This window comes from Liolophura sinensis, chromosome 6 (genome assembly GCF_032854445.1).
Source record: "Liolophura sinensis isolate JHLJ2023 chromosome 6, CUHK_Ljap_v2, whole genome shotgun sequence".
NCBI lineage: Eukaryota > Metazoa > Mollusca > Polyplacophora > Chitonida > Chitonidae > Liolophura > Liolophura sinensis.
In genome coordinates, this window is record NC_088300.1 from 14,503,343 (window position 1) to 14,530,854 (window position 27,512).

Below are 27,512 nucleotides of genomic sequence, written 5' to 3' on the forward strand. Positions count from 1 at the left end.
CTGTGAGTAGGTATATCTTTACCTTAGTTAACTTTTCTTCAAGGAAAGATTGCGACACTGTTGAAACTTCAGAACCCATATCTAAACATGCCTGTGTTTCAATATCATTTACTTTTGCTGCAGCTAAGGTTTTCTTACCAATTATCTTACTCCATATTTTACCCTCCTTTAGAGGGCAAGCATAACTCTCGCCTAGCATCTGTCCTCTGATCCAGGCAGTTTCTAGTGTACCGGCTGCTCTGTTCATTTTGGAGCATTTCTCCTAACATGTCCTTCCTCCTTACAAAAATAACATACCGGGGATCTCATGGCTTCCAGTTTAGCTACATTATCGACTAACTCAGTGGCTTTCTGCAAAATTTCTGACACTTTATCCTCATATGCGTGTGGTGATTACTGAATCTGGTGTTTCACTCCTCTACTAAACACTTTAACAGTTTCCCTGCCCAAAAGGCTAATCTCGTGTTCAGCTGCACGTGTGGCATGAAACAAATTGTTAAACGGCTCATCTGTGTCAAATCTGTGATGTATGGCAGATCGAACTTCCTGGTCAAACAAACCACTCCAAAACTTTGTTCTTAACATATCCTGATCGTCAACTAAAGTTGTCCCTTTCTGCTCTGCCATTCTCAACAATCTTTCTAACCTACATCCCCACACCACTACATGCGCTGTCTCTTTCTGCTTTGTGCTATAAAAATCTTCCAGAAGAGCCTCGGCAGTAAAAACATTATCAAATATGATATCAAATTTCAGAAGGATGCACGAACTGTAATGCCTGTCCCAAGATTTGACATGACCTCACCAGCTGTTCCCCGTAGTCCCTGTCTAATGGCAGCCATCACCATATTTCCTGGGTATCCTTCTGGGCATCAAACTTTATGTCGCCATTGCTGATAAGAAACATTACCTTTAACATCATTGCCTGAGAAAAATGATACTCTGCACTCTGAAGAAACTGCCATCATAGGGTTTGTGTCACATGATTGACATTCCTGGGATCTCTCATGGCCAAACAGAGAAAACATTTCACTTCTTTCCTGTTGAGTGAGGTTCTTCATCGCTTCTAAACAGTGCAACGAAAAATAGGTCCCCCCCAAAACGTTGTTTGATATCTCCCTTGATATGTACAAGATCACAATGAAATTTTGCTTGTACCATCCCAGTAATCAGGCGGACGTGGTATATCAAGGACTAATGTGCAGGTGCAGTTGTGTGCTAATAGGCATGCGCAAACTGAAAATCGGTCGATTTTGAAAATTTCATAAAAGGAGTCGACCAGATTTTTCAATGGCAATTCTTTATTTCATCACAGAATTAAATTATTTTCACTCAATGACCAATAATAATCAATATCATGTGTAGCCGCCACAAGATTGTATCTCATTTCAACAACGCGCTCGCATTGTGTTGATGAGGCATGCGATCAGACGTTGTGGGACGGCTAACCACTCTTCCTGAAGGTGGCGTCTAAAATTGTCAAGAGCGGACTCCATCCCATCTCGATGATAGACTGATTGTTTCAACTGATCTCAAAGATGTTCGATGGGGTTGAGATCCGGAGAACACTCGGGCCACTGGATCCGGTCAATGCCTTCAGTTTGGTAGACGTCATTCACAATCCTTGCACGATATGGACGTGCATTGTCGTAGATGAAGATAAATCTATCTTCAAGAGCGGCTGCGTAGGGCAAAACATGCGGTCTGAGAACTTGAGCAACGTAGCCAGCAGCGTTCAAGTTTCCCTCAAAAGAACCAGATCCTTCTTGCCTGTCAAAATGATGCCTGCCCAGACCATTACGCTGCCACCACCAAAGGCCGTTAGTGGCTGTTCGCAGCACTCTGCATGCTGTTCACCCTGTCGACGCCACACACATCTCCTAGAGTTAATGTGACGGAGACAGACACGCGTTTCGTCGATGAAAAGAACGTTGCCCCATTGCCATTTACTCCATCGAACGTGATTTGTCGCCCACTGCAGACCCGCTATCTTATGACGGCGGAGCAACAAGGCTTTCTTCACCAGCCGCCTGGGACGTACTCTGACGGCTTGTTTGGGCACTCAACCCTCTTGCCCCGACAGCAGCATAATCTCGAACCTCTGGTGCTGAAATTCAAAATGAATGTTAAGTGATATGAAGAGCAAGTTGAATCCGCGCTAGAGTCGAAAATGGCATTGGTTTTTCTTTTTTTGTGTGGCACACTCAGTCCCTTATACCTGATGTCCTTCTGTTCCTTAGCGTGATGTTTACGATTCGCTGATGTGTTCTTTATGTGGTTGCCCTGGGCCTTCCACTTCTTGGCAGGTCCTTGACATTTCCTGATGCGACAAACATCGCTCGCAATTTCTGAATGGCGTTTGGTGTCACCCCCATTCGACGTGCAACCTGTTTAACAGGGATGTTAGCCTCCATAAGGCCAATTGCAATTGCCCTGTACGTATTGCATAATCGAGGCATGGTATGTTTAACTCATTCACTACCGCAGCCTGCTGGGACCGTCAGTAGGCCTACCACAGCCGCTGGCAGCCTTCAATCCCCAGGAGAAATTGTCAATTTCCACTCAAAATATCAAAAATGAGATTTTTACAGGATTTTATACATTAAGTATAGGTCTTTCACCTGTGGAAGTTTTTGTAGTGAAAAGCGTGCTCTAAAGATGTTTAATCACACTTTCTTTTGATCGTGCAGGGAAGCCAACTGAAGGGTTTGGAATACCTTCCAACCAAAAAGAAACCGATATTACCATGCTGTGCATCGTTAAAAAAGGTCGGATATTCGGCTATAGGGCTACGTATATTCGAATAAACATACAGCGATCCTTTCATAATTGGAGATTTACCGATGATGTTTTTTCCACGGATATACTCTTATAAGGTTAATAAAAAAAATTGCGCTTACGAAAAACACCGAATATTTCCTTATAGGGAAATGTAACGTCACTATCGGCAAAGGCAACGTCACCGTGACGTCAGAATTATGCCCCGACACATGCATGTTGACTCACTTCCTTCAAAACAAGGCCAAGCCACAGTAAGTGAATAACGGAGTTGTTGTAGTAACCTAATATGAGTTATTTGGAATTTCAAATCCTTCTCAGGCAATGTGCTTACAATAATTACAAACCACTTGCATTAACGTATAAGCATATTCTCTTATGAACTGGGTAACAAATTTTATTTGTTTTGTTTTTTTTTTTCACTGAAACTGGAGAAATGTCAAGACATTGGTAACATGACTGAAAAATAATGACAAACTGTTCAAATTGTTTTCCATATTAGTTTAACAAATAATTTACTAGAGATATCTATTTTTGATAGGCTTGGGAATTGGTCCACTGCTTTTGATACTTAACACGTATACACACTGTATCTGCGGTCTTAAGTGGAAAGGTCTGTCAACAACCTGCGAATGGTCGTAGGTTTCCTCTGGGCTCTGCCCGGTTTCCTCCAACCATAATGCTGGCCATCATCGTATAAGTGAAACATTCTTGAGTACATAAAACACTAAACAAATAAATAAATAAATTACACACAATGCATAAAGTAAAGAATTTTTACATAAAAATAAAAATAAATTTATTTATTTGATTGGTGATTTAGACCGACCTCAAATAAACAAACAAGCTAAAATCTTTGAAATGACCACTACATGCATATAAACAACTTTCAAGTATAAAGGCCTTTCACTTTATATTGACAGGTTTGTTTGGGACTGTAGAAATAACAATAAACTTTGAATTTACAATACAGTGGGCATTAAGGCAACCATGTTAGTAAAATTAATACATTATTGACAGGCTTGTTCAGAGAATACAGAATCCTGTCAAATTCCTTTCATTTGCAACATTTACAAAAGGGATCATTCAGGTAACTTTCAGGCAAACATGTTTGACTCACAGAGAACAATTCTCTGATGATCAATAACCCATTTAAATCAATTTACAACTTCCACAAGGTCTATTATGTTGTGAGTTCAAGTCCAGTTACTTGCCTGGACTTTTCCCAGCTTGTATGATGTAGGGCCCACTTGACCTTAGTGTACTGCATATCGAGTAAAGGTAATATACACTGATAGAATAAACAAGCATGACAAATTCATTCAATTTACAACTTTTGTTCATGTAACTTTGTGCAGATTGCATGCAGTTTTTCATCTCCCACATACAGCTCTGTAGGGAGCAAAAAAAAAAAAGAAATTTAACTAGTACTTGGATGGATAACTTACAAGTGAACTCAGATTAACCCGATATGGGAAGACTTGAACAGTGTATAAAGAAAGATGATAAATGTATTCAATTTACATCACATACAACCTACTTGTACTATACTCAGTACACTAGTACTGAGCTGTTTGGCTAATATCAAAAAAATAATGTGACAAATGTCAACTAACTATGACTTTTGCCGTAGCCACTGATGGTGTCCTAACACTCTCAAATCAAAGTTCAGAAACCTCATTATAGGGAGACCAGAGAACCCTGTATATCCACTAGGCCTGGGGATGCCCCTGCATGGTTTGAATTTTAGTGTCTGATTAGCAATTAGATTTAAGAATAGTTTCCAGTCAGGCATTTAGCTTTTCTTCACAATAAAAATGATGTTGAAGATGTCCTAAATTTGTGACCGGCCCCGAAAGCACAGTTGGTAGAGCTTCAGGAGTGGTAGATTCAGGATCAATCCTGGGTTGAGTCAGACCTAAGACTTTAAAAGAGGAATTTGTAACTTCCTCACTTGGTGTTCAGCATGAAGGGGATAGTGCAACGACTGGTTGACCCGTATCAGTATAATGGCTCGGGCGTGGCGGATTACTTACCTTTGGTGAGTCGTCTCAGTGAAGCAGCACTAGATAAAAGAGCGGTGGAAATCTGTCCTGCGACAAGGAGGCACATTACATACACCCTAAGGATTCCTTTGTCGTCATATGACTGAAAAATTGTTGAGTACGACGTTAAACCCCAAGCACTCACTCGCTCCTGAAAATGTGATAACCAATACATACTGTATATCAAGTAGAGCAGCTAGCTATACTGAACAGAAAAAAGAAAGATGTGGTAAAGAACTTGTAATTATTACTCTTCATCCATTACTTTGGCATGATACTTTTCAAAACAAACCACACACAAATTTATCCCACATATGGCACATGCATAGATTCCTTGTGCAGTTTGTCTTTCAAGCACTGTTTACATCTGCCACGTTTTGACATGAGAACTGGCCAGTGAGACCTGCCATTACTACCCACTTCAGTCAAGGAGTTCCTGCGTTTCTTTCGAAATTGCCCTATAAGAAGACGCTCCAGATTTCTACGAAGCTCAACTCGTGACCTGCATTTGAGATTTCCAGTACGAGTAGTGTGGCGATGATTTGGTGATTCACGCATAAGTATTAACGAGCAAGCCATGGCAGTATCAATTAAAAACCAAAAGAGATATTTCCAAAATTTTTGGACCGTCTTCCTGATGGGTACTAAAGTCGAAGTTGATCCCCATGATCACCATTCATGTTTTCTGAATAAGTTCCTACAACTTCAGGTGCTAGAATGTTCTGTATTGAACCGTCTTTCTGCTTCCTCTTCATTTCCACCATTTTAGTGGGATCAGCATGTGTTGACAAAAACCTTTCCTGTTCACGCGGCATGTACCAGTTACACATATGTTATCTGCTGACAGCTTCACAAACAGTTCAGGACTTGTACAAAAGTTATCCATGTAAACATGGTGATTTTTACCAACTAAACATCGAGTCAGATCTTTGACAACTCTTGATGCAAGTCTCTCTTCTCGTGTTCCATTTTCAGATCTTCCTGTATACATCTGCATCTTATACACATACCCATTATAACTATCAGGAAGTTCCCAAACCTTTATTCCAAATTTACATGGTTTGGCTGGAAGATATTGCCTAAAACTAAGGCAGCCTCTAAAGGGTATCCTAGCCTCATCCACACTTACAGATTTGTGGAGATTGTAATTGTCATGTAAATTTTGCTGGACGACATCAAATATTGGCCTGACATGGTGAATAGGATCATGAACTGGATCTCCACGTGGAGGATTCTCCACATCATTACAATGGAAGTATTGTAAGATTTTCTTAAATCTCAGTCGTGTCATTATTTTGGTAAAGGCTGGAATCTCACAAAGATTGTCCCTCGTCCAATAATCCTTGTATGCTGGCAATGGAATGACAGACATCAAAATATGAAGACCAATAAAGGCTTGGATCTTGTCTGCAGTTACTGCAGTCCATTTTGTATCAGGTTTGACATCTCGGCACTTCCATGCATATAAATTTGTCTGATCTGCTAAATACTGGTAAGTGTTATCAGGAAATATTAAATGAAAAAAGTCTTTTTCATTCTTATCACGAGTCAAAATATGTACTGGTCCAACCGGTTGATTGAAAGGAAGTACATCGATTGTCGACAGGGTACTACACCACCTGGATATCACACTACCTGTCCTTGTACTGTGTACCTGAGTTATTGTTGTTTCTGTCAAATCTCAAGAATCACTTTGGGGCCGTTTTTGGGAAATGGCGGACAAAGGTCAACAGTCCTCCAAAGGATATTTGTCGGAATCACAACTTAGTTCGTTGTCTGAAACACCAATTTCTGAGTTGTCAGAATCGAAAACACTTGAAAACTTGACTGTTCTTGAGCCTGAAATCAATGGTACGTCGTCACTTGAGCTGTCTGCCATTGTGGTAACTTCGGCAAAGATGTCATCTCTAAGGACGCTTATTAATATTCATTATGTTATTTAGCCAATAAAATGGGTTTTCTATATTCCTGAAACGAATCAGAACATGATTTTTGACTGGAGCTATGCTGTCTAATTCGGAAATATCGACTTTTGAGGCCAATAAAAAAATGCATGTAGTGGAGTGCGTACTTGCGCTCCTGGGGATATGACTCGGGCTATGTCCAGCGTATACAAGCGCTCCCAGGTCTGAGACCGTGAACTGAGTGAGCGCAAAGATGCGCTCCCGTTATCGAATGAGTTAACCGCATGAATTTCTTGTGGTGTGTGTCATGTCCTTAATGCCCAACCACACGAATATTTCAGGACTGGTAACACAAATTTTCTGATAAATCAAAATTTGGCAGTAAAAAATTTGGTTGACTCCTTTTGTGAAATTTTCAAAATCAACCGATTTTCAATTTGTGCATGCCCATTAGCACAAAACTGCACCTGCATGTTAATCCTTGATATACCAAAATACCCCAAATTACTGGGATGGTGTGTGCAAAATTTCATTGCAATCTGGTACATATCAAGGGAGATATCAAACAATGTTTTTGGGGGAACTTACTTTTGTTGCACTGTATATTATATCGTCAACTTGCACAGGTGGACGTGGTCGTTTGACTACATTAATGTCCTGGTTCTCCTCTAGTGTTGGTTTATGAACAGTAATCTCTTTACCATGGTAGGACTTACCGTTAACGGTCAATGCTCTCTCCACTTGCTCTGAGTTAGAGAACAATAAAAAACAATCACCTTTGTTTGATCAGGAATAATCACCTCTTTGATCTTCACATCTCTACATCCTCACCATCAACAGGAACTTTCAATCCACACACCCATACCCCTAGTATCAATCTCAAAACTATCCAAACTCCAGGCCATAATACTGAGTGCAAGTATATGCAGTAAATACACACGGTACATCTACATAAACCCCAGAAGTAATCAAAGAATTCAACTGTAGCCTCCCTCAGTTGTAAATTACAATAAAACTACGACTCAGTTACGGTACCCTACTTGAACAAATGTAACAATCTTAACATTCATCAATAACAATCTCCAAAAGATATTTTCAAATACTTTCTCGATTATTGAATTATCAACCAGGTGACACTTGTAGCAACAACAACAAAAAATGTGTCACTTACTCAATGACAAATATTTCACTTACACTAGTCAAAATTATATTTATCAAAATCCAAACAAGTAAAACTGACATGATTGTGTCACAAACTATCAGTATTTCAAACAATTTTCACAAGCATATATAAGTACTATCAAATAACTTGTTTCAGTTTCCCCAAAACAGTTAAATCCTTGTGAATACAATGCAACTCTTGGGCTCAGTGTAATAACAAGGTACATGTACCACAGTAAGGAACAGTCCAAAGCTTTGTCAGTCTCCAGATTTTCTTTGCTTATTGGGTTAACTGACTAGACCGTAACTCTTACCACAACTGTTCACACCGGTCTGGTATTGAACTCTCAGAATCAATCCGTAATCCTCCTGTAATCTTCAGACTGTCCAGAAACGCAGTCCCATTTCGGGCCTCATTTGTAACCGGAGTGGGGCTTACCGGTCCTTTCAGTTTCACAACAGAAACAACGCTGACTTGCTTGTGTTTATGACCTTTATTTTTTTCCTCTGTTTGTACATTTGGACTGGGCTCATTCATATGTGTGACAGTCGTATGCAACCCTGGAAGGATAACAGATAACAGGCATAGAGCGATGACAGGCAAATAAGCGCCAGCCATGTCATGGGTACTCAAATGACCTCAGACAGCAGAGCAAATTAGTCATATGTTACATCCACTTATCAATTATTGTACATCACACTGCAGTTATGGTAGACACTACAAATGCTCATTACTTCCGTTCCCAGCTATGTATATCTGTTATAGGCTTCCATTTAACCATGTAAAGCATGTCTGACTGAGTAACGGCGATCAGCCAAACCCCGGTCACGTAATTACAGTGCTAAACACTTGAAAGAAAATCAAACAAAACCGTGACCATTGCGCTTAAAAGCTTAGAAAATGACTGAAAAAGGGTCATGTCAACTTGATGAATACTTTTACATGCCTGGAAGAATAACAGATACAAGCATGGGGCGATGACAGGAAAATAAGCGACAGGTTAACTCAACCCGACCGCCTTTGGCGAGGTGACAGCCATGTCATGAATTCTCTCGTACCCAAACCGGGCCTTGTACATAGAGATGTAGTTACACCTTCCCTTGTCTCCGTATAACAGTGTTCAAATGATTCTACCAATGGAAGCATCAGTCACAATAGTGTATGCAAAAAAAAGAGAAATAAGTAAAAAAAAAAAGTAGTATAACACATCTAACACAAATAAATAAGAGTTGTGAGCACTTGTACGTCATCAATATGAAATAGCCTCTAACCCAAGACGCTAAACACTGTCTATAAAAGACCATGTGCTAACTAACTCGGCACCTTACCCTGTTACATTCGTAAAAATGTACTTTTACGCGCCATCCCGTACACGTTTTTAGTTTGCACTGTAAATAGTCGACTTTCGACAGCACTTACTTCTGTCGCTTTGTGAGTATAGGGAGCTGCTTCATTCCTTTACTTGTATTTTGTAACGATAGATTAATTGCTGATTCGACAGACGCAGATAACCGCCTACCGTGTGCATTCCAATGTATGGAAGCCCGTTATCAGCATTGTCACCCATTTACCTTTTGGTAGTTTGAGTGTATGTATTGTGACGCATTATATACGTGATAATTACTCAGTTGTATTTGTTTTGTTCACATTACATGCAATGTGTCCATGTATGGTGGGCCTTATGCACCGCCTCAAAACAGATAATTGAATTACGCTGGTTGTAATGGGTACAATATTGTTGTTCTTTAGCTGGTTAAATATGGGTAATTAACTTGTGATATTTTAAGTTCGAGAGATGGATATTTGCTCGTATTCCACAATACATGTATATTAGTAATGCATGTATATGAAAAGTGTAAAAGAACAGTTTGTTACTCGTGCAAATTATGTATGCATGAGGCATTAGAACTGTACAATAATTGATGTCTCGTCGTACAGAAGGTTCACTTTACTTCTGTTTGGTGCTTCACATGCCGTTTCAAAGCTTTGAGTGGTGGTAGTTCCATTCCGAATTCACGGTGGGCAGTTCGTGCCGTTACTGGGAGTGAGCATCACAACTTTGATATGTTGTTGTAGTCTAGGATACTGCCCAAGTACTGACAAACTCTTAACTTTGTCTTGTTTCATCTATTGTTCATAGTTCACGAACCTTATCTTTCAATGTTCGTTTGGTTACACAACAAACTAAGGAACATCTTTCCTTGAGGTAAACTTCTGAGAGCTTCTGCATGTGTAACTTTAAAACCAAGTACATTTATTGCATGAATAGCTGTGAAGTGTGTTACCCTTGTCTCTTGCCACGCAGACACCTTTTTAATGGTAAGTATAACAAACATGTGATACTTTCACTGTTATATTGATTAGAAACATAATCCATGTATTTCACAGGATTTAAGGGATAACGACTGTTCCCATTGGTCACAGAATAAAGGGCACATCAGAAGAACCTAAAAAATGGAGGTGGATGTTCATCATTAGAACCATTGACATCTGCGCTCGTTACATGTTCATTTGAATATTCCACTTTAAAACGAACCAGGTCAGCTAGGATAGACCTATTGGCCTACGGCTGCTGGCATGCCAATATCACCTGCTGTGAGTGCTTTTTGGGAGACGTACTTCTGTGATCTTGCTTACTACACAGTGTCTCAATTGTTAAGTGTCTGAAATTATAGAAAAGGTATGATACATAATAACAACCAAGCTTATGAAAGGAAGAAAGCATCCAGAGCCAAGGCAAGCCCTGACAATTTGCAAAGAAACTGGCAAACCACAGGCTGTATATAGCCAAACAAGCAATAGCCAGACTTAAACTTGATACCTCAATAGTCATTCTCTGACCAGTGATTTTAACTAATATAAGAAAATTTAGAAAGCACAGGAGAATTGAACGGAAACAGAAAATTCATTTATTTTTAATTTTTATTACATTAAACAGTAGTTCAGAAACTGACCAGATGAAAGCAAAACTTTCTATGTTAGTATTTGGCTAAAGTGTCAAAGAGCATCAAAAGTCAAGAGGATCCACAATTTCCCAAGGAAAAAGTGCACATGCAGTTTGAAAGTACAATGTCATTTGCTGCTAAAAGTCAGTGATGGGTGATGTCAAGTGTTCTTGTGTGATGTCACCTCGCAAAATTGCAAATGGCATAAAACTTTTGTTTCCATATTATCCTCCTGAACTAACAACAACAGCTTTAAAACAATGCGTTTTTTCCAATTTAAGAAAGCAATTCTGACTATCTTGATCCTTATCATTTAACATTGCCTCTAAGACATCTCTATGTTAACATTTAAGTAGTTCTTTAACATTTGTGAATGCAACTTCTAAAAAAGGCACAAGGGGAAAACAATTGAATGAGGCAACTTGTTTAACTTGTTTCAGTAATATCCGTGTATACATATATAATCTTAACAGATGGAGTGCTCAAACAGGATTGAAACTTTAATCAATAAATACTAAGAATCAGTCTCCTTTTCAATGAAGAAAAAAAATCCTTTGAAAGAAAAGAAACTTTAACAACATGACAACAGGGTGTAGATTTACCAGTAGACCTACTGTTTACACCAACATACAAATGTGATGTATCACTGTTCAAGTCATGATGGAAAGTGTGTCAAGATTGATAAAAATGAATATGCATGCATGCATAAGTATATTTATTTCATTGGTGTTTAATACGTATGACATAAAAGGGTGGTCAGTGATGGAGGTGGAGGAATGTGTAGAAGAATATCAGACTAGCAGAGAAAAGGAAATGTAAATACGTATACTTGTGGATGTCAAGGAAGTTCTCCACTAACTGCTCCACAAAACATATCACTTGCTTTTATAATGGCAAAAGTAAATTTATCCACACCTGTAAAAATGATAAGGTTACATATATAGGCACATATACATGCACACCTATACACTGCAGTTTTAAATATTACTGCAAGGACAGACATTAAGGCCAGCATGCAATGAAGGAAGAAAAATTCATTATATATTGTATTGAAATGATACAGAAAAGATTCTGATAGGCTGTAGTAAGAGATATGCATGTCTAGGCTATGCCTTGCCTAAGGTGAATTTTAGGTATATGGTACTTTTATTCAAGCGTGACCATGGCCACAAGATTTAACCCAGGAAACCCTATCTCCAGTGTCAACCAATCAGCATCGATTCTGTATCCGTTTAAAGTTTTACACAATATTAAAATAAAGAATAAAATTTCTCCTTTATTTTTATGGACATTATTTAACATGTATTTTAAAAGAGATTAAAATAACGGAAATCTTGTTTTTTTTTTATGTTTTAATTTCATATTATAGAATTTATTAATGCATGGTATTTTAACTGAAAGCTACATACATGGTACATAGCCTTATGATGATGTTTTCAGATGACCAGATGATACAAGTTCAGGGGAAACATACAGTAGTTTAACTTGGTTAATATGTAGACATGTATGCTAAATTGTAGTATTTTTTAAGTAATAAATTATGTAATGTAATAAGTAGTGTAATAATTTTATGTAAAAATATATATATACGTCACATGCTTATCATGTTCATGCAGCAGTAATATGTAAAAAAACGTAAGAAAAATCTGGAATTTCTGGACGACTAACTGAATTGCTTTTGCATGTTGATTTTCTTCTGAATAGATACTGATGTCTCTTTAAGTAGTCTATTGTTCAAGAGTTTAAAGATGAAGTTCACCTAGAGGCATAAGAAAAATCTGGAATTTCTCTTCTGAATAGATACTGATGTCCCTTAAGTGGTCTATTGTTCAAGAGTTTATCAAGTTCATCTAAAGACAAAAATACTTTTAGACAGCAAAAGTGCAGTTAAATGTAGGTCCACCTTATGTAACAGTGTATCCTGTACACTCAACATGTTCAATGTAAAGCCTATAGACACTTGAATGCACAGCATGTAGGTCTATGTACTGAGTGCTTCTACATACTGTAATTCCTCAACTTTTTCGCGTTGTTTTATCTCTAAAATAAAATTAAAAACATGCGTGAATTTCACTGAAAATTGCTCTTTCATATAAAAAATGTTAAAGAATTACTTCTGGGTACACATCACTTATCACTATGATTGTTTGATACAATCTGAAAAGGAAGAACAGAAATTGCACAAATATATATAAATGCATATTGTTTTATATAAATGAGAAAATATAAGTACAGTGAAAGATAGAAGTATTTGTAAGTTTGTAGAAAAAAATGTGCATGCAAAGTTTTAATATGGTCATAGATAAATCTTTAATTTACAAGAGCTATACCCACAAGTAAGTTTTGTCAGATTGATCAAACCAGATCAATAGATGACAGATACAATATGTGTCAGGAAAATGGACTATACAGGTGACACTAACTTTCTTTGCCCACAGAATATATGTGAAGCCGTGTTTAGTGCAATAACTACACATCTAGATAAATATAATGATGCACTGACATGTTGGGTATTTAAACTAGAAGAGGAATCGTGAAAAATTACACATACTTTCTGCAAAATTATAGACAAAAAGACGTTATTCTTAACCTGAAGGCAAATAATAAACCAGTAATCAAAAACTTGGAATACATATATAATTTTCACAAAGCTGGCCTACATGTAGCGTATCATGTATGTAAATATCCAAAAATAATAGAAATATAAATAATCCATCCCAGCTGTGGTTACTCAAAAAAAAAAAAAAAAACACAACCTATTTCTTTGAATATCCAATGATATCCTGTCTAAAAATATTGGCAATGCTATCCTCCGGTAAATGTATCCCCAGATCAATATAGAACCTTAAAATCAAAGGGAGAAATGTAAAGACTGAAAAAGTTTCAAAAATAAAGTAAGATTTGTAGCACTTGTGTATATCATATGGACAAGAGATTCATATAAAAAAAATCTGAAGCACAAAAGCCAAGAAAAAAATGAGCCTTGTCACACATGGCCGATGATCCCAGTTACATGTAATTGTTAGAGCCAAATGAGCAGATTGAATTAACTACTAAATAAGCGTTTAGTAGTGCTCACAATCAAAACCAAAAAAAAATCTGACACTTTCAGTTTCAAAGCACATAATTAGCTCAAGATCTAGTATTAAAAGTGATACATGTATTTTTATGAAAAAATTTAATTTTGATAATTCATCCCAACCCCATGAAAAATTTGCATGAAAAACATGCTCTTCAGTATAAAGTTTTATTTCTTGGGTCCCAATAATAGGATGATTCTTTCAAATGACGAATGCAAACAGCATCTTCTGTTTGTTATGTAATACCATTTATCATATGGTGACACATAAACCCGAAACATACAAATTTAAGATTACAATTCTGTGATGACTTATGTAGGTCATGTGACTTTATGCTTTTGAAATATGAAATATGGAACTAAGGCGTTTTCTAAACTCGCGAGATTTTTCTGGAAAGGTAGGTAGTCCCTCAAGGAAAACAAGTAAACCAATGGTAAATTGAACGCACCACATAAGGAAAGCCAGCCAGGCCACAACCTGCAAGTAAAGAGTAGGACAAAATATATAAAGTGCTAAATAAAATGAAAGTGTTTCAAAAGTGTCAAGTGAGTTGTGCAAAAGCCCATCGGTAGTAGTGACAATATAAATTTCATAATGACGAGTCCTTAACTAGAACCTCTAATGTGATGAAATCTAGTTCTAAAGAATAATCTACACAGAGTAGATATATATATATATATATATATATATATATATATATATATATATAGATAAGTATATAAGTATACGTGGGGAAGATCACTGTCAGATCACACGGATAACATATTTAAGCTACTAGTATCTCTATTAGCATATTTTGGCAGAATCAAGGTTACATGCACCAAAAACTGATATAGATTATATGTACATTGGATGTTAAAAGTTCAGATCTTAATATGAAGATAATTCATGCTTGAAACTTTGAAAGTCAACATGCATGACCGTGCTACCCCAGTTGTAACAGCCTACTTCAGGCTCTGCTTATTCTTCACAGGCTTCCTTGTGACATCTGAAATTGATAATCAGCAAGTATAGCTCTAGACAGGTTGAATCAACTACAGAGGCAAACTACATTCAAACTTGACATGCATGGAAGCAATCTAATTAAATCAAGATTCCATGTACATAAATATGTTTAGCTAGTGCTACATGTAAATACATGTAAATCAATGTAACACCCTGCCAACAAGCAGACCTATGCAGTCCACTGTTACAAATGTATGCTGTTAACACTAATCTCTTAAAAGGGTTGTAGATGTTGGCAGTCCATGACCTTTAGGCAGTCAACAACCTTCATGTAGGGAGCCCGTGACCAGTAGGCAGTCAAAAACATAGTATGTAGGCAGCCCTTGACCTGTAGGTAGCCAATGACCAATAGGTAAGCAGCCCATGATCAACATGAAGGCAGCCTATGGCCTACATTCAGGCAGCCCAAAGGCCTACATTTAGGCAGCCTATGACCTACATTTAGGCAGCCCATGAACAACATCTATACATGTAAACAGCCCATGACCAATAGGAAGATAGCTAATGACCAACAGGTAGGCAGCCTATGACCTACATGTAGGTAGCCCATCATCAACAGGTTGGCAGCCTAAGTCCTACATGTAGGTAGCCCATGACCCACATATAGGCAGCCTATGGCCTACATGTAGGTAGTCTATGACCTACATGTAGGTAGCCCATGACCTACATATAGGCAGCCTACGACCAACATGTATACATATATGTAGCCCATGACCTACAGGTAAGCAGCCCACGACCTACATGTAGGCAGCCAATGTCCAAGATCTCTACTAACAGTGATGGCTCTGTGTAATCTCATAACACAGGCTCTATTATCCTTTGAGTATAATTCTTAATTCAATGCAGCATACTTCGTATTCACATGCCGTTTAATCGCTATGTGTACAAGTACGTGCCCTACCAACACTAGCTGCGGCTAAACTACCATTCCAAATCTATTTACATGTACCTATGCACTATTAACTCTAGTATATGGGTTATAATAAATACACACAGTGGTGGGTCCATATCAAGTCCATGCAGACGACCTTCTAGCTGCAGTTTATAGCCCCCACAACAAGCCAGCCGCCAGAGAGTTGCATGAGTATATATATGGGAGAGGACAGAGGGATATTTAAATCAGCTGGTCTCATGCAAGGAGATTACATCAGCTCAGTCTGGTAAAGGTTTATGTACAACTTGTATTCCCACCAGCAAGAGGTCAGAGGTTAAAGGTTATATCAGAGGTCAATCTCATCCGCGGAGGAATCTGAGCAGCCCCAGCCCCACCTGGGTTAGCCAGAGGGTTAGTTCCACCCATGCTGATACCTGAAATGGTTAAACAGTTGAATAACATTAAAAGCACTCCTGACTATTGAACTGCATGTGTATGATGTAGGGCACAGTCCCACTATGTTTTGAACCCATACTACCAAAATACAGGTTAGCATGTTGAAACAGTTTGATACATGTACAGTTACTTGTTTACTTATTTATTTGTTTGTTGTTTAACACCATACTAAAGAACTTTTCACCTACACAATGGCAGGTGGAAGAAACATGACTGTCTGGTGAATAAAACCACTGACTTTGGGTAAGTTATTGATGTATTTCCTCACAAGAGAAATAAAAATATGAACGCTATATTGATGGAAGATAAGTGGTCTTCAATGACTTAAAAAAATAAAGAATTAATTCTGATTGGCTTGTGTGAGAGATAGGCAAGTCCTGGCTATGGCTATGTCTTGCCTAAGATGAATTTTAGATATGGTACATTTATTCAAGCGTGACCAAGGCTGCAAGATTTAACCCAGGAAACCCTATGTCCACGGTCAGCCAATCAGCATCGATTCTGTATCCCTTAAAGACTGCCCAAACGGCAGTGTCTTTTGTATCCATTTCTTATCCAGAACTAAACAAGTCAATGTATTATAGCCATTTCCTCTGCCTAAAGTTCAATTTGCAATACACTTGTGTAATAAACAGACAAGGTAAAGAACAATGACATCTGTTCAAAATAAAACTGAAAACAAATGATCAGAGCCTTTGCAATATTCTAATTAACCCAGTGCATATACATACAGGTATGCATGCATGTACACAGATTTATTTATATGTTTGATTTATGCTTTACGTTGTATTCAAGAATATTTCACTTACACAAAGGTGGACAACACTGTGGTGGAGCAAAAGCGAACAAAGCCAGGGGAAAACCCACAAATATCTGCAGGTTGCCGGAGAAGAAGCCAGCACGAACTGGCTGGACATGAGCTTGCAGTGACCGCATTGGCAAGCGGCTACTGGATCGTCCTAGCACCCTAACCATCTCGGCCTCAGAGTCACCCACCCCTCACCACCATGTACACAGAATCTTTCATTACTTAATACATGTATATCACTTGCAGCTACCCACTCAACTTATGAGCACAGATTTGCGACATATGCCAGATGCCACTCATTCCAGTTGCATTCAAGAGTCCCAATCAGATCCCTTTCTTCAATTCTCTTCATATTTGTTACAATAAATGTGACTTTAGGAAACACTACAGTTTACTAATTATGACATACTTGTACACGGTTTCTCATTTTGGGCTTTCATGTATCTATGACAACCAAAAAGCCATCACGTAAGCAAAGAAACAATACATATATTCTCCAAGGTGTGATTATAAAGGAACATACCAAAGCAAGTGTAAAACACGTGTGAAAACTGCTGCCATCTATCCCCGCTGAATATTGGAAGTTTTGGCCATCTGAACATCTGCAATTAAACCAACATTTACATTATATACAAATTTTAGCATAAAAACGTTCATATGATGCAACATTGTATTAAAAATACTGTAACAGGAAATTATCTTATCTACATAAATTTCCGAATATTGGAGGATTATTCAAATACATTTAGATATATAGAACAATTACATATATATATGTAACAATTGCCAGAATTACTTCTGTAAATACTCAACGATCTCTTAAGCACTATTTTCAGTGGAATTAAGGCATACAATTATTATAAAAATGACACCAAAACATTATTTGTTTGTGTCACTAAAGATGCAAGGATTCACAATGATGAAACTGTGCAAATTATTTCTCTACATTCCATAGTTTTCTCAGAATGTTCCAAAATATTGGTCACAGAAAAGGTTGAAGTTTTCAAAGCATGACATGTCAGGAAATTATACATCAGAGGATACATCCTAACCCATTGGGTCAGAAAATGGTATTTGGAATGTTTGGGAAACTTTATTTATTTATTTATTTGATTGGTGTTTTACGCTGTACTCAAGAATATTTCACTTATATGACTGCGACCAGCATTATGATGGGAGGAAACCGGGCAGAGACCAGTGGAAACCCACAACCATCTGCAGGTTACTGAGAGAGATCTTTCCACTTTTCCAGAGAGGAAGCCAGCAAGAGCTGGACTTGAACTCACAGTGACCTCCTAGTTGAGAGGTTTCTGGGTCATTATGCTGCACTAGTGCACTAACCATCTGAGCCACGGAGGCCCCTTTGGGAAACTTAATAAGTCAGAGTTATTTAGGAAACCCAGCAAGATACGGTCAGTTAGGAAACCCAGCAAAGTCACACAGATATTTCGGAAACCCAACAAGACACAAGATGTCACTATCAGGAAACCCAGGCACACACCCAATGCCGAATAAAATATTGTTCTTAATGACTTAGTTGTTACGGGACACTATTCACATGCCTGACATGACCCAACAGGAAACTTGTAACAAGCCTGGAAACACAAGAAGCATGGACCAACTAGGGCACTGAAGTAAAACTGAATATGTCCACTGGGGAAGCCATCAATCTGAACCAACCTAGCTTTATTTAAATTAATAAATAAATAAAGAATGGACGCTGACTCATCGACGGTGGAGGATGGATTTTCTGGGTTACTGGTGTGAAGCCTTGGTCTCACTTGAATTAATGTTCCATAGGAAAAGTTCGGCCTGACTATCTTTCATATCAGCCAGTCAGCGATGATTCCGTATCCTTTTAAACACTGACTCCAAAGGATTATAGTGACTACAAAGTTGGCTGAAATCTGTACATGTATACAAATATAAGACTAATGAGACAAAAGAATGTGAAACTCACGACTGTATGGCAAAATGATAATTTTTTCCCTCCATCAGCTGTGAGCACCATTCTGATAAGCCAGCGCTCAGCGTCCCAGCAGACACCAAGGTGAGGAAGGCACAGATTCCATTGGCTATGATCAATGACAGCCTCACAATCTTGGGGATTTCCAGTCTGCAGGGAAGAATTGCACCAACATTTCTTGTCAAACATATGCCTGTTTGGTGTAGTCATTATAAATGTCAGCACTACCCTTTCCCACGCAGGGTGCATGGATTTTAGCAAAGTTAATATGTACATTACATTGGTGGGAATCAAGTCATTCCCAACAAATTTACATGGTATCCTTTACTGCATACACACCTTGTCCACTGTGGATTACTGATCCCCAAAACAGTGGAGACAGTCAGCAATCTCAGAAATTCCCTTCCTGAGGGTGAAACTGATTTATTTTTCACCCAAATACATGTACAATCAGTGTAATCAGTGGAGGAAACCAGAATGCACGGGGTAACAACCCAACATTCCCACACTAACAGAGGTGTAATCAGTGGAGGAAACCAGAGTGCACGGGGTAAACCATCCAGCATTCCCACACTAACAGACGTGTAATCAGTGGAGGAAATCAGAGTGCACGGGGTAAACCACCCAACATTCCCACACTAACAGATGTGTAATCAGTAAAGGAAACCAGAGTGCATGGGGTAACCCATCCAACATTCCCACACTAACAGACATGTAATCAGTAAAGAAAACCAGAATGCACGGGGTAAACCACCCAACATTCCCATACTAACAGACGTGTAATCAGTGGAAGAAACCAGAGTGCACAGGGTAAACCACCCAACATTCCCACAGTAACAGATGTGTAATCAGTAAAGGAAACCAGAGTGCACGGGGTAAACCACCCAACATTCTCACACTAACAGACGTGTAATCAGTGGAGGAAACTAGAGTGCATGGGGTAAACCACCCAACATTCTCACACTAATAGACATGTAATCAGTGGAGGAAACCAGAGTGCACGGGGTAAACCACCCAATATTCCCATACTAACAGACATATGCAAGTCATACTTCTGAAAGTTTTGGGTCTTAAGTGAACGTAATACTGAACAGACGATCATGCAAGCATGAACAACCACTTATTACGATCAAGACTCTGGTCAGAAGCATTGAGCGCAGCGGAATCTACAAATAGCTAGGACTGAGCCAACATCCTGAACGCTGAATATGATTCAGAACTGAGCATATCAACAATGCTGTTCAGACATTGTTCCTCTGCCATTTCCCTTTGAAGAGCAGGAACTGGCCTTCATTACTGAGTATATGAGTATGTTTATTACCCAGCTCCCTTGAACAGCACTCTTAAATTCATGCTCCCTAGATCAGATTATTTGAGAGAAGTGTAATTTCAAAGCACACCTGAATTGCAACAACAAAAACACGAGTCAAATTCTCTGCATACCCAATGGAAGATGTCCTAACATTAATAATGCCATTAGCACATCATATACAGTTTTATTTAAAATTCCTTCAATCAAAATAGATTTTCCCTTGACACATCACCTTCCAATGCACTTCAGCATTGACACACTGGATTCAGACCAATATGTTTCCTCACGCGTTGTTTGGAGGGAAATCCTTTTCAATGATGTTCCCATACATCACACTGAACTGGATTAGTTCTGGAAATCCATGTCTTGCACTCATGCACACTCATAATCAACTCAATTTAGCAGAATGTAACTGAATTCCCATTGGCACTCCACGTAACCAAATCAAACAGAATCACATCAAATTTGTAACCACACAAATATGTGGATCAATATTAATGAGCACAGAAATAAATCTGTAACCAAATCGGATGTGTCCACAACAGTATTAAATGTAAATCAATTCACATTGTGTTTTGATGTGTCAACAATATTACATAGACACTTACTGTTCATTTTTCCTTTCCTTGAAGAGGAGGAACACATGGATGGCCCCAACAGAAGAGGCATACAGGATGGCGATACCCACATGTAAGTAGATATTGAATTCACACAGAGTCAGATTTCCCGGTTTAAAGTGAAATTTACTATCATCGTACCATTGCACCGTTCCATATAAAACACACTTCCCCTTAAAATTGTTCTGCAAATCAATGAACAAAAAATAAAACTCACAGTAAAATAAACCACATCATATTTCATAACTTATCACATAGGAACATTACACACCTGAAAATAGTTGTAGATGTGTGGTACATAAATTCTTAGATGAACCCAAAATACTTATGTCACAGTTACCAAAAATGAGGGATTTTAAAGGTAAATGGCATTCTGACAGGCAGTAACAAGTACACATCCTTTAGAGCTCCATCTTCACTGATCCTACAAGTTCAATAAAACATCTTTACCCCTCTCCCCGTACCCCCCCCCCCCAAAAAAAGAGTTCTTAATTTCTTAATCTTAATTTCTAAAAATGAGGTGTCATCTTAAGAAAGAGTGAGTGAGTGCTTGGGGTTTAACGTCGTACTTAATAATTTTTCAGTCATATGACGACGAAGGAGTCACTTCGAGTGTATATTATGTGCCTCCTTGTTGCAGGACAGAATTCCACCGCTCTTCTATCTAGTGCTGCTTCACTGAGATGACTTACAAAAGACAGTATACTGATATGGGTCAACCGGTTGTTGCACTATCCCCGTAATGCTAAACGCCAAGTGAGAAAGTTACAATTTCCTCTTTTTTAAGGTCTTAGGTGTGACCCGACACAGGATCTACTGCCCCCGAAGCGGATGCCCTACCAACTGTGCTATCGGGGCTGGGTTTTATAATTTTGATTAAACAATTTAATTACGTAATAAAGAATTCACAGATGTCATCGATTCATGGGATTCAAACTCCTAATCCATTTGTGTACCTATAGCAGTCAAAATGGGAAGTTGCAGAGGGCTAAATATTTAAACTCTTTCATACGCAGAGTATCATTACCACATATAAACATATTACAAAAAGGAATATACTGGATTTGAACCCTGTTAAGTACTGAAGACCAGCACAGATATTGCAGCTTTGATGGTGTGTTCATAGCAAACCATTAAAGACAGAAACAATACACTGTTGCAAGGTTCAGTCCATTTTTATGGTTTCACTCAGTCTTGCATGAAGGCCTCATTTTCAATAGTGAGAGAGGTTAAGGTTTGAACAGTTTTGAAAGATTTTGTCGCTAATTACAAGCAAACTACCACAGCTACCAACTGTGCTATTGGGGCTGGTCTTAGGGAAGAAAATTATCTATTGCATATTTAGTTTAATTTTTGAGATTTGACATATTTTTGCGTCATTTCTGACATTTTTGTCATTTAAATAAAATGTCATTTATTCATTTGATCTTGACTTGTACAGGAGTCATTTTTTCCGCATCATCATGTTTGTCATTTGAATGAAGTCACATGTGCATTAAAATGGCACCCGATCACATGTATGTATTAACATTCACGAAAAAGTTGTAGCTTTTCCTTTGCATAGTTTTGTCATGCTTCAGTTAAAGTGTTTCCTTCTCTGTCTACGCTTTTCTCATGGTCTTGTTGTTGTGTTTTGTTTGGAACGTTTTCTTTGGCGTGTCAACATTTTTCTCATGGTCTTGTTGTTGTGTTTTCTTTGGCATGTTTTCTTTGGCGTGTCTACAGTTTTGTCATGATCTTCTTGTTGTGTTTTCTTTGGTGTGTCTACAGTTTTCTCATAATCTTGTTGTTGTATTTTCTTTGGTGTGTCTACAGTTTTCTCATGATCTTGTTGTAGTGTTTTCTTTGGCGTGTCTACAGTTTTCTCATGTCCTTGTTGTTGGGTTTTCTTTGGCGTGTCTACAGTTTTCTCATGTCCTTGTTGTTGTGTATTCTTTGGTGTGTCTACAGTTTTCTCATGATCTTGTTGGGTTTCCTTTGGCGTGTCTACAGTTTTCTCATGATCTTGTTGTTGTGTTTTCTTTGGCGTGTCTACAGTTTTCTCATGTCCTTGTTGTTGTGTTTTCTTGGGCATGTTTTCTTTGGCGTGTCTACAGTTTTCTCATGATCTTGTTGGGTTTTCTTTGGCGTGTCTACAGTTTTCTCATGATCTTGTTGTTGTGTTTTCTTTGGCGCGTCTACAGTTTTATCATGATCCTACTATTGTGTTTTCTTTGGCATGTCTGCAGAATTTTCATGATCGTGGATGGTTTATTTGGGGAACATGAAATTCTACAGTCAACAGCTGGTCATATATGTACAGATACTGTAAATCATACATACAGGTCCTCCATACAATTATCTCTCTGTCAGGGTATATGGGCTGTGATGTAGTCACATTCTTTTCTGTCAACAACATCCCAAACCACCCTCAGCCCTACTCGCCTTTCACTCCACCCTGCACATGTATATTTTGTTGGTACGCAATTTACGTACAAGTATCTGTACCCAACATCTGCATGATGATGTACATGTAGGTATCTACGTAGGCATTTTTTCATGGTTACTTTTTATCTCAAATAAGCAATGTGCACACAAAGCTCCGCATGACTGACCCTGAAGTATAGCAGCTGTCAGTACAGTCTGACTGAGACAACTTCAGAGATCTTGTGACTTTCTGCTACATTTTACACATATATACATTAACTGTATATATCACCACAAGTCTATTTATAACACATGTAGTTACAACTGGTGATTCATATAATGCATGTGTCTGTATGGTTACATGTGCATTATCAAGTTATGGGGATACACATCAAATACAATGTTCTTTATGTGCTCTGTCCACTTTGTGTGTGAAAGGTACAATTAAAAGTAAATTCATGTCAATATTAAAAGAGGGCATGTTCTGCTAAAGGGAGATACTCTCATAAAATGAGGCCAAAATAATGTTGACAGTGATGTTACGTGTATTAATTAATCCTGCAAACAAACAAACAAATTCTGTACAAAAATATCTCACTACGACAGCTGATTAAAACTAAACTTGTGAACATTTCTTCCTCTTTCAGTCAGAGTTACAATGTAGTTGTTTATGTAGTTCAATTAAATGAAATGTGGTGATATATCTGACAGTCCAAGAGTTGACCCACATCAACTTCCAGATTCTCAAAAATCAAGTCAACCATCAGATCATCAAATAGTGCTTCTGTAACAACTGACGGCTGATTTATTTGAACTGGGTGTGCATATAGACAATATATGATGTTTTTCTCCTTGGCTTATAACTGCTTAATAGTGATGACCTCAGTAAACTCAATTTCAATGAAATTAACCCTTGTTTAACTCGAGCTCTACATACTGATGATAAATATCTGCGAAACTGTTCAAACATAGATTTCAACGATTATTTTAATTCCCATAGTTCTGCACTAGTGCGGAAAATTATTATTAGGGGTTCAAGCCATTCATGCTGGAATCCCTATTGTATCTGTTAGGATTACTTGTTTTTATTATTATTATTATTCTCACCAAAATTGTCGTGTGTTTCTAGAGAAAACTATCAGTCCAATGTTTATGAAATTGTAACATATTTGTCTGTAGGACTTGAAGTTGTGCCTCCTACCTTTTGGCCAGATGGGGTCACGTGAGTTGGCGGCCATATTGGATTTTGATCAAAACCTTAAAAAATCTTCTTCTCCTGAACAACTAATGCGAATGAGCTGAAATTTTAAGTGCGGGGAGATAATGAAAACTTTCTGCACTGAAAATTGTAGTAGCTGTAGTTGTAGAAAATGTCATGTGACCAAAAAATCTGTTTTTTGCTAATAATTTCTACAATTCCAAAGATACGGTCTGGCAAATAGTCTTGGCTGATGCAGTTTTGGATGCTGAATCCAAATATGCAATTTTTGCAAAACTGGATGTGATGTCATCAAAACTTCAAATGGGTACATCTCCTAAACCAATGATGCTAGAGTTGCAATCTTAACGCCTAACATCATCCCAAGGCAGGTAGAAAACTTTTACACATCCGGAAGTGACGTCAGTAAACTGGAATTAGTACATCTCAAAAAAAAAATCGCCATTTTTTCAATTTTCACCATTGAAAAACTTCTACAGCTAAAACGTCTTAACAGAAATGCATGAAATTTTGGCATGTGATAGATTCAGAGATGTGCTCTTAGGAGTAAAAAGTTGGGTGACGTGAGTTACATAATCTGGCGGCCATTTTGGGTTAAAGCAAAAATATTTGACTGCCATATTTTCCAAAACGCAATGTCCGATTGACTTGAAATTTAGCACACATAACAAGCGCTCCATGGAGGCTATTTGGACAGAAAAAAGATGCAACATGTATGCAAGTTTGGCTTTGACTAATACATAAGATGTAACGTCATGGGAAAACAAAAAATTTGAATCTGAAGATTTACAAGCTACCTGACATAGTTTGATCTCCTGATCACTAATCCGGTAATATATTTGCTGTGCAATGTATATTTTTGTCACAAACTGCGATCAAATCGCGAAAAAACACAATTTCCCCCATTTTGCAGGTCACGTGACAGAAAACCGTTACAGAAAAAAGCTGAAAATCACTGAGTGCAAAGCGCTATACGTGTAGTCTATGTGTACAAAAAATGGTTGAGCTGTGTTGAAAAACAGGGGACATGCACGCCTTCAAATATTGTCCAATGGTGGATTTACTCCGTCTGGCACATCACTGTACAAGCTGTACAGTGTACTTACAATGCACTAATGACTACGAAGAATGTAGGCTTTCTAATTAAGTTGGTTATGTATCTATACATGGACACCATTAAAATAACCAGACATGATACCCAATTGGTCGGCAATATCAGCTTGAACCCCGGCATCGCTGCTTTAGCAGCTATATTTCATGTTGTTGTTGTTAATGTCATTATTACTATTAGCTTACCGTATTAAAATTACAGATCATTAACATGATGGTAAATACAGTGTCAATCAGTAACACTGTCCGATGTAGCACTAATCAGACTTTTCATTTAGCGGCCATGGAAAAAGAGCAAAAGTTAGCAGTATTTTATCAATGACACACCTGTAAAGTATTTTGAGAAAATAAAGCGACCATGTAGTCTTAAAATGTGATGGAGTTTAAAACTGAAGTCGAAAATACTTAACCACAGTCGCTGCCACTGGAGCGGTAATAAAGAAGCCAAGGATGGCTATAGCAAAGTACAGCACTGTTTGGACAAGTAAGAGTATCTCCATTTTGTACGTTCTTTCTCCCAGTCAATCATCGGATGTTGACAGTCTCCGATAGCCACACCTTCTTCCTTTCTCAGCTGAAACGTTCAATCGGGAAATGGAGGTAACATCGTCTTACACGCAGGGTTACCTCCCTTATCAATATACAGCATAGGGGCCTACCCCTCCCCCAACCCTTTATTACCCGCCCAATATGTTGGCGTCTTGCGCTCAAAGCATCAGTAAAGTTTAGGCCTACATTATGCCACATGCACCGACAAAAGCTCCATGCTGTTTTATTCACATTAAAAATGAAAGAAAATATGATGTATTAAGCATTTTTGTAAATCAACGGTTGACCCTCATTTTTTAAAGCCTTACTTCCATTTTAGGTTCTCTGGCCTGTGCAACATATAGGCCTACATTCAACCACTTTAAATAAAGTGTAGCCTACATTTAACCAGAATATAGGCCTAGGCCATAAAATTTGAATGCCACATGCCTACTTGTTCTGCGTTCAAGATAGAAAATGAATGAAAACTTTTACTTGTAGAAAAGCAAATTACATTTAAATTCGTTCTTGAATATGTAGGCGCTTTTATGTACACAGGGTCCAATATGAATACATGTGAGGGAGGCGCGTAATTGCATGATTGAATCCAGCAACGTACGCTGTCGTTGCCGACACTGTCTGCTCGTACAGCATAGGAAGACCTGTACACGTGTACATGTAACTATAGCAGAGGTACTATTTAAAACAACTAAGTACTTTACCATAGTTAAAAAATACAACCCAACTCATAAAGAACAAATGTAGCCTTAATTATTGTACGATATCTTGCAACAAATATTTATTTATTTATTTGATTAATGTTTTACGTTTTACACCAAATAATGAAGCACATGTATATACAATTTAGCATAAGTTCATATACATGTACGCATATAGGATTAAACACACGGATGAAGAGCACTTCAGATAACCGTATCATTCAGACATCTGTTCATACAACACCGGGAACTGGACCGGGGTTGTGTGATTTGAAATTTGACGTAGGCCTTTGTCTTCTGTGGAAAAGGCGTAGTCCACATAAAGCGATTTGTAGAGACCAGAGTAAAAAATCCACCCATGCTGACGCCTGTCAACAGAAAAAGAACCCGAAATAAACTTAACCATATGATGCATGTCTTACATCAACATCAGTTGTCTAAATCTCTAAAGTATTTTGAACATAATAATAAGGTTTTGAATGGATAGTCGGTTACCCTAATTCCGCTATTTATCGTTTTATGACAATGCACCCCATTCTTTGTGACTACATGTATATACATGCAAACTCATACAAACC

At 38.1% G+C, this 27,512-nt stretch overlaps 3 protein-coding genes across 4 annotated transcripts; all 3 read right to left on the reverse strand.

Annotated features, from left to right (window-relative positions):
• Positions 1-393: 393 nt before the first annotated feature.
• LOC135466926 (uncharacterized) lies at positions 394-1,083 on the reverse strand. The gene is given in 2 exon segments (XM_064744680.1): positions 394-620; positions 806-1,083. Coding segments are annotated over 2 exon segments (483 nt in total). The 5' UTR covers positions 1,062-1,083.
• A 2,604-nt stretch (positions 1,084-3,687) lies between these two features.
• On the reverse strand, positions 3,688-7,632 carry LOC135466927 (piggyBac transposable element-derived protein 4-like). The gene is made up of 2 exons (XM_064744681.1): positions 7,593-7,632; positions 3,688-6,503 (listed from the first exon to the last, which is right to left on the reverse strand). Exons 1-2 carry the CDS (start codon positions 7,630-7,632, stop codon positions 5,575-5,577), a joined length of 969 nt encoding a protein of 322 aa, XP_064600751.1. The 3' UTR covers positions 3,688-5,574.
• A 3,143-nt stretch (positions 7,633-10,775) lies between these two features.
• On the reverse strand, positions 10,776-26,265 carry LOC135466749 (transmembrane protein 179-like). 2 transcript variants are annotated; one of them, XM_064744411.1, is made up of 6 exons: positions 26,098-26,265; positions 20,944-21,137; positions 19,018-19,173; positions 17,581-17,659; positions 15,914-16,227; positions 10,776-14,391 (listed from the first exon to the last, which is right to left on the reverse strand). In XM_064744411.1, exons 1-5 carry the CDS (start codon positions 26,185-26,187, stop codon positions 16,153-16,155), a joined length of 594 nt encoding a protein of 197 aa, XP_064600481.1. In that variant the 5' UTR covers positions 26,188-26,265; the 3' UTR covers positions 10,776-14,391; positions 15,914-16,152. The 2 variants fall into 2 exon arrangements, with proteins under 2 accessions (XP_064600481.1, XP_064600480.1); XM_064744410.1 differs by lacking the exon at positions 15,914-16,227.
• Positions 26,266-27,512: the final 1,247 nt, after the last annotated feature.

Excerpts from the sequence above, each read along its gene's own strand:
- LOC135466927 (XM_064744681.1), bottom strand. The coding sequence starts at position 7,632 with ATGGCCTGGAGTTTGGATAGTTTTGAGATTGATACTAGGG. Across the intron at positions 6,504-7,592 it reads TTTTGAGATTGATACTAGGG|ATTTGACAGAAACAACAATA; the intron begins GTATGGGTGTGT and ends GTGATTCTTGAG.
- LOC135466749 (XM_064744410.1), bottom strand. The coding sequence starts at position 26,187 with ATGGAGATACTCTTACTTGTCCAAACAGTGCTGTACTTTGCTATAGCC. Across the intron at positions 21,138-26,097 it reads CTCCAGTGGCAGCGACTGTG|AACAATTTTAAGGGGAAGTG; the intron begins GTTAAGTATTTT and ends ATTGATTTGCAG. Across the intron at positions 19,174-20,943 it reads AAGGAAAGGAAAAATGAACA|ACTGGAAATCCCCAAGATTG; the intron begins GTAAGTGTCTAT and ends TCTTCCCTGCAG.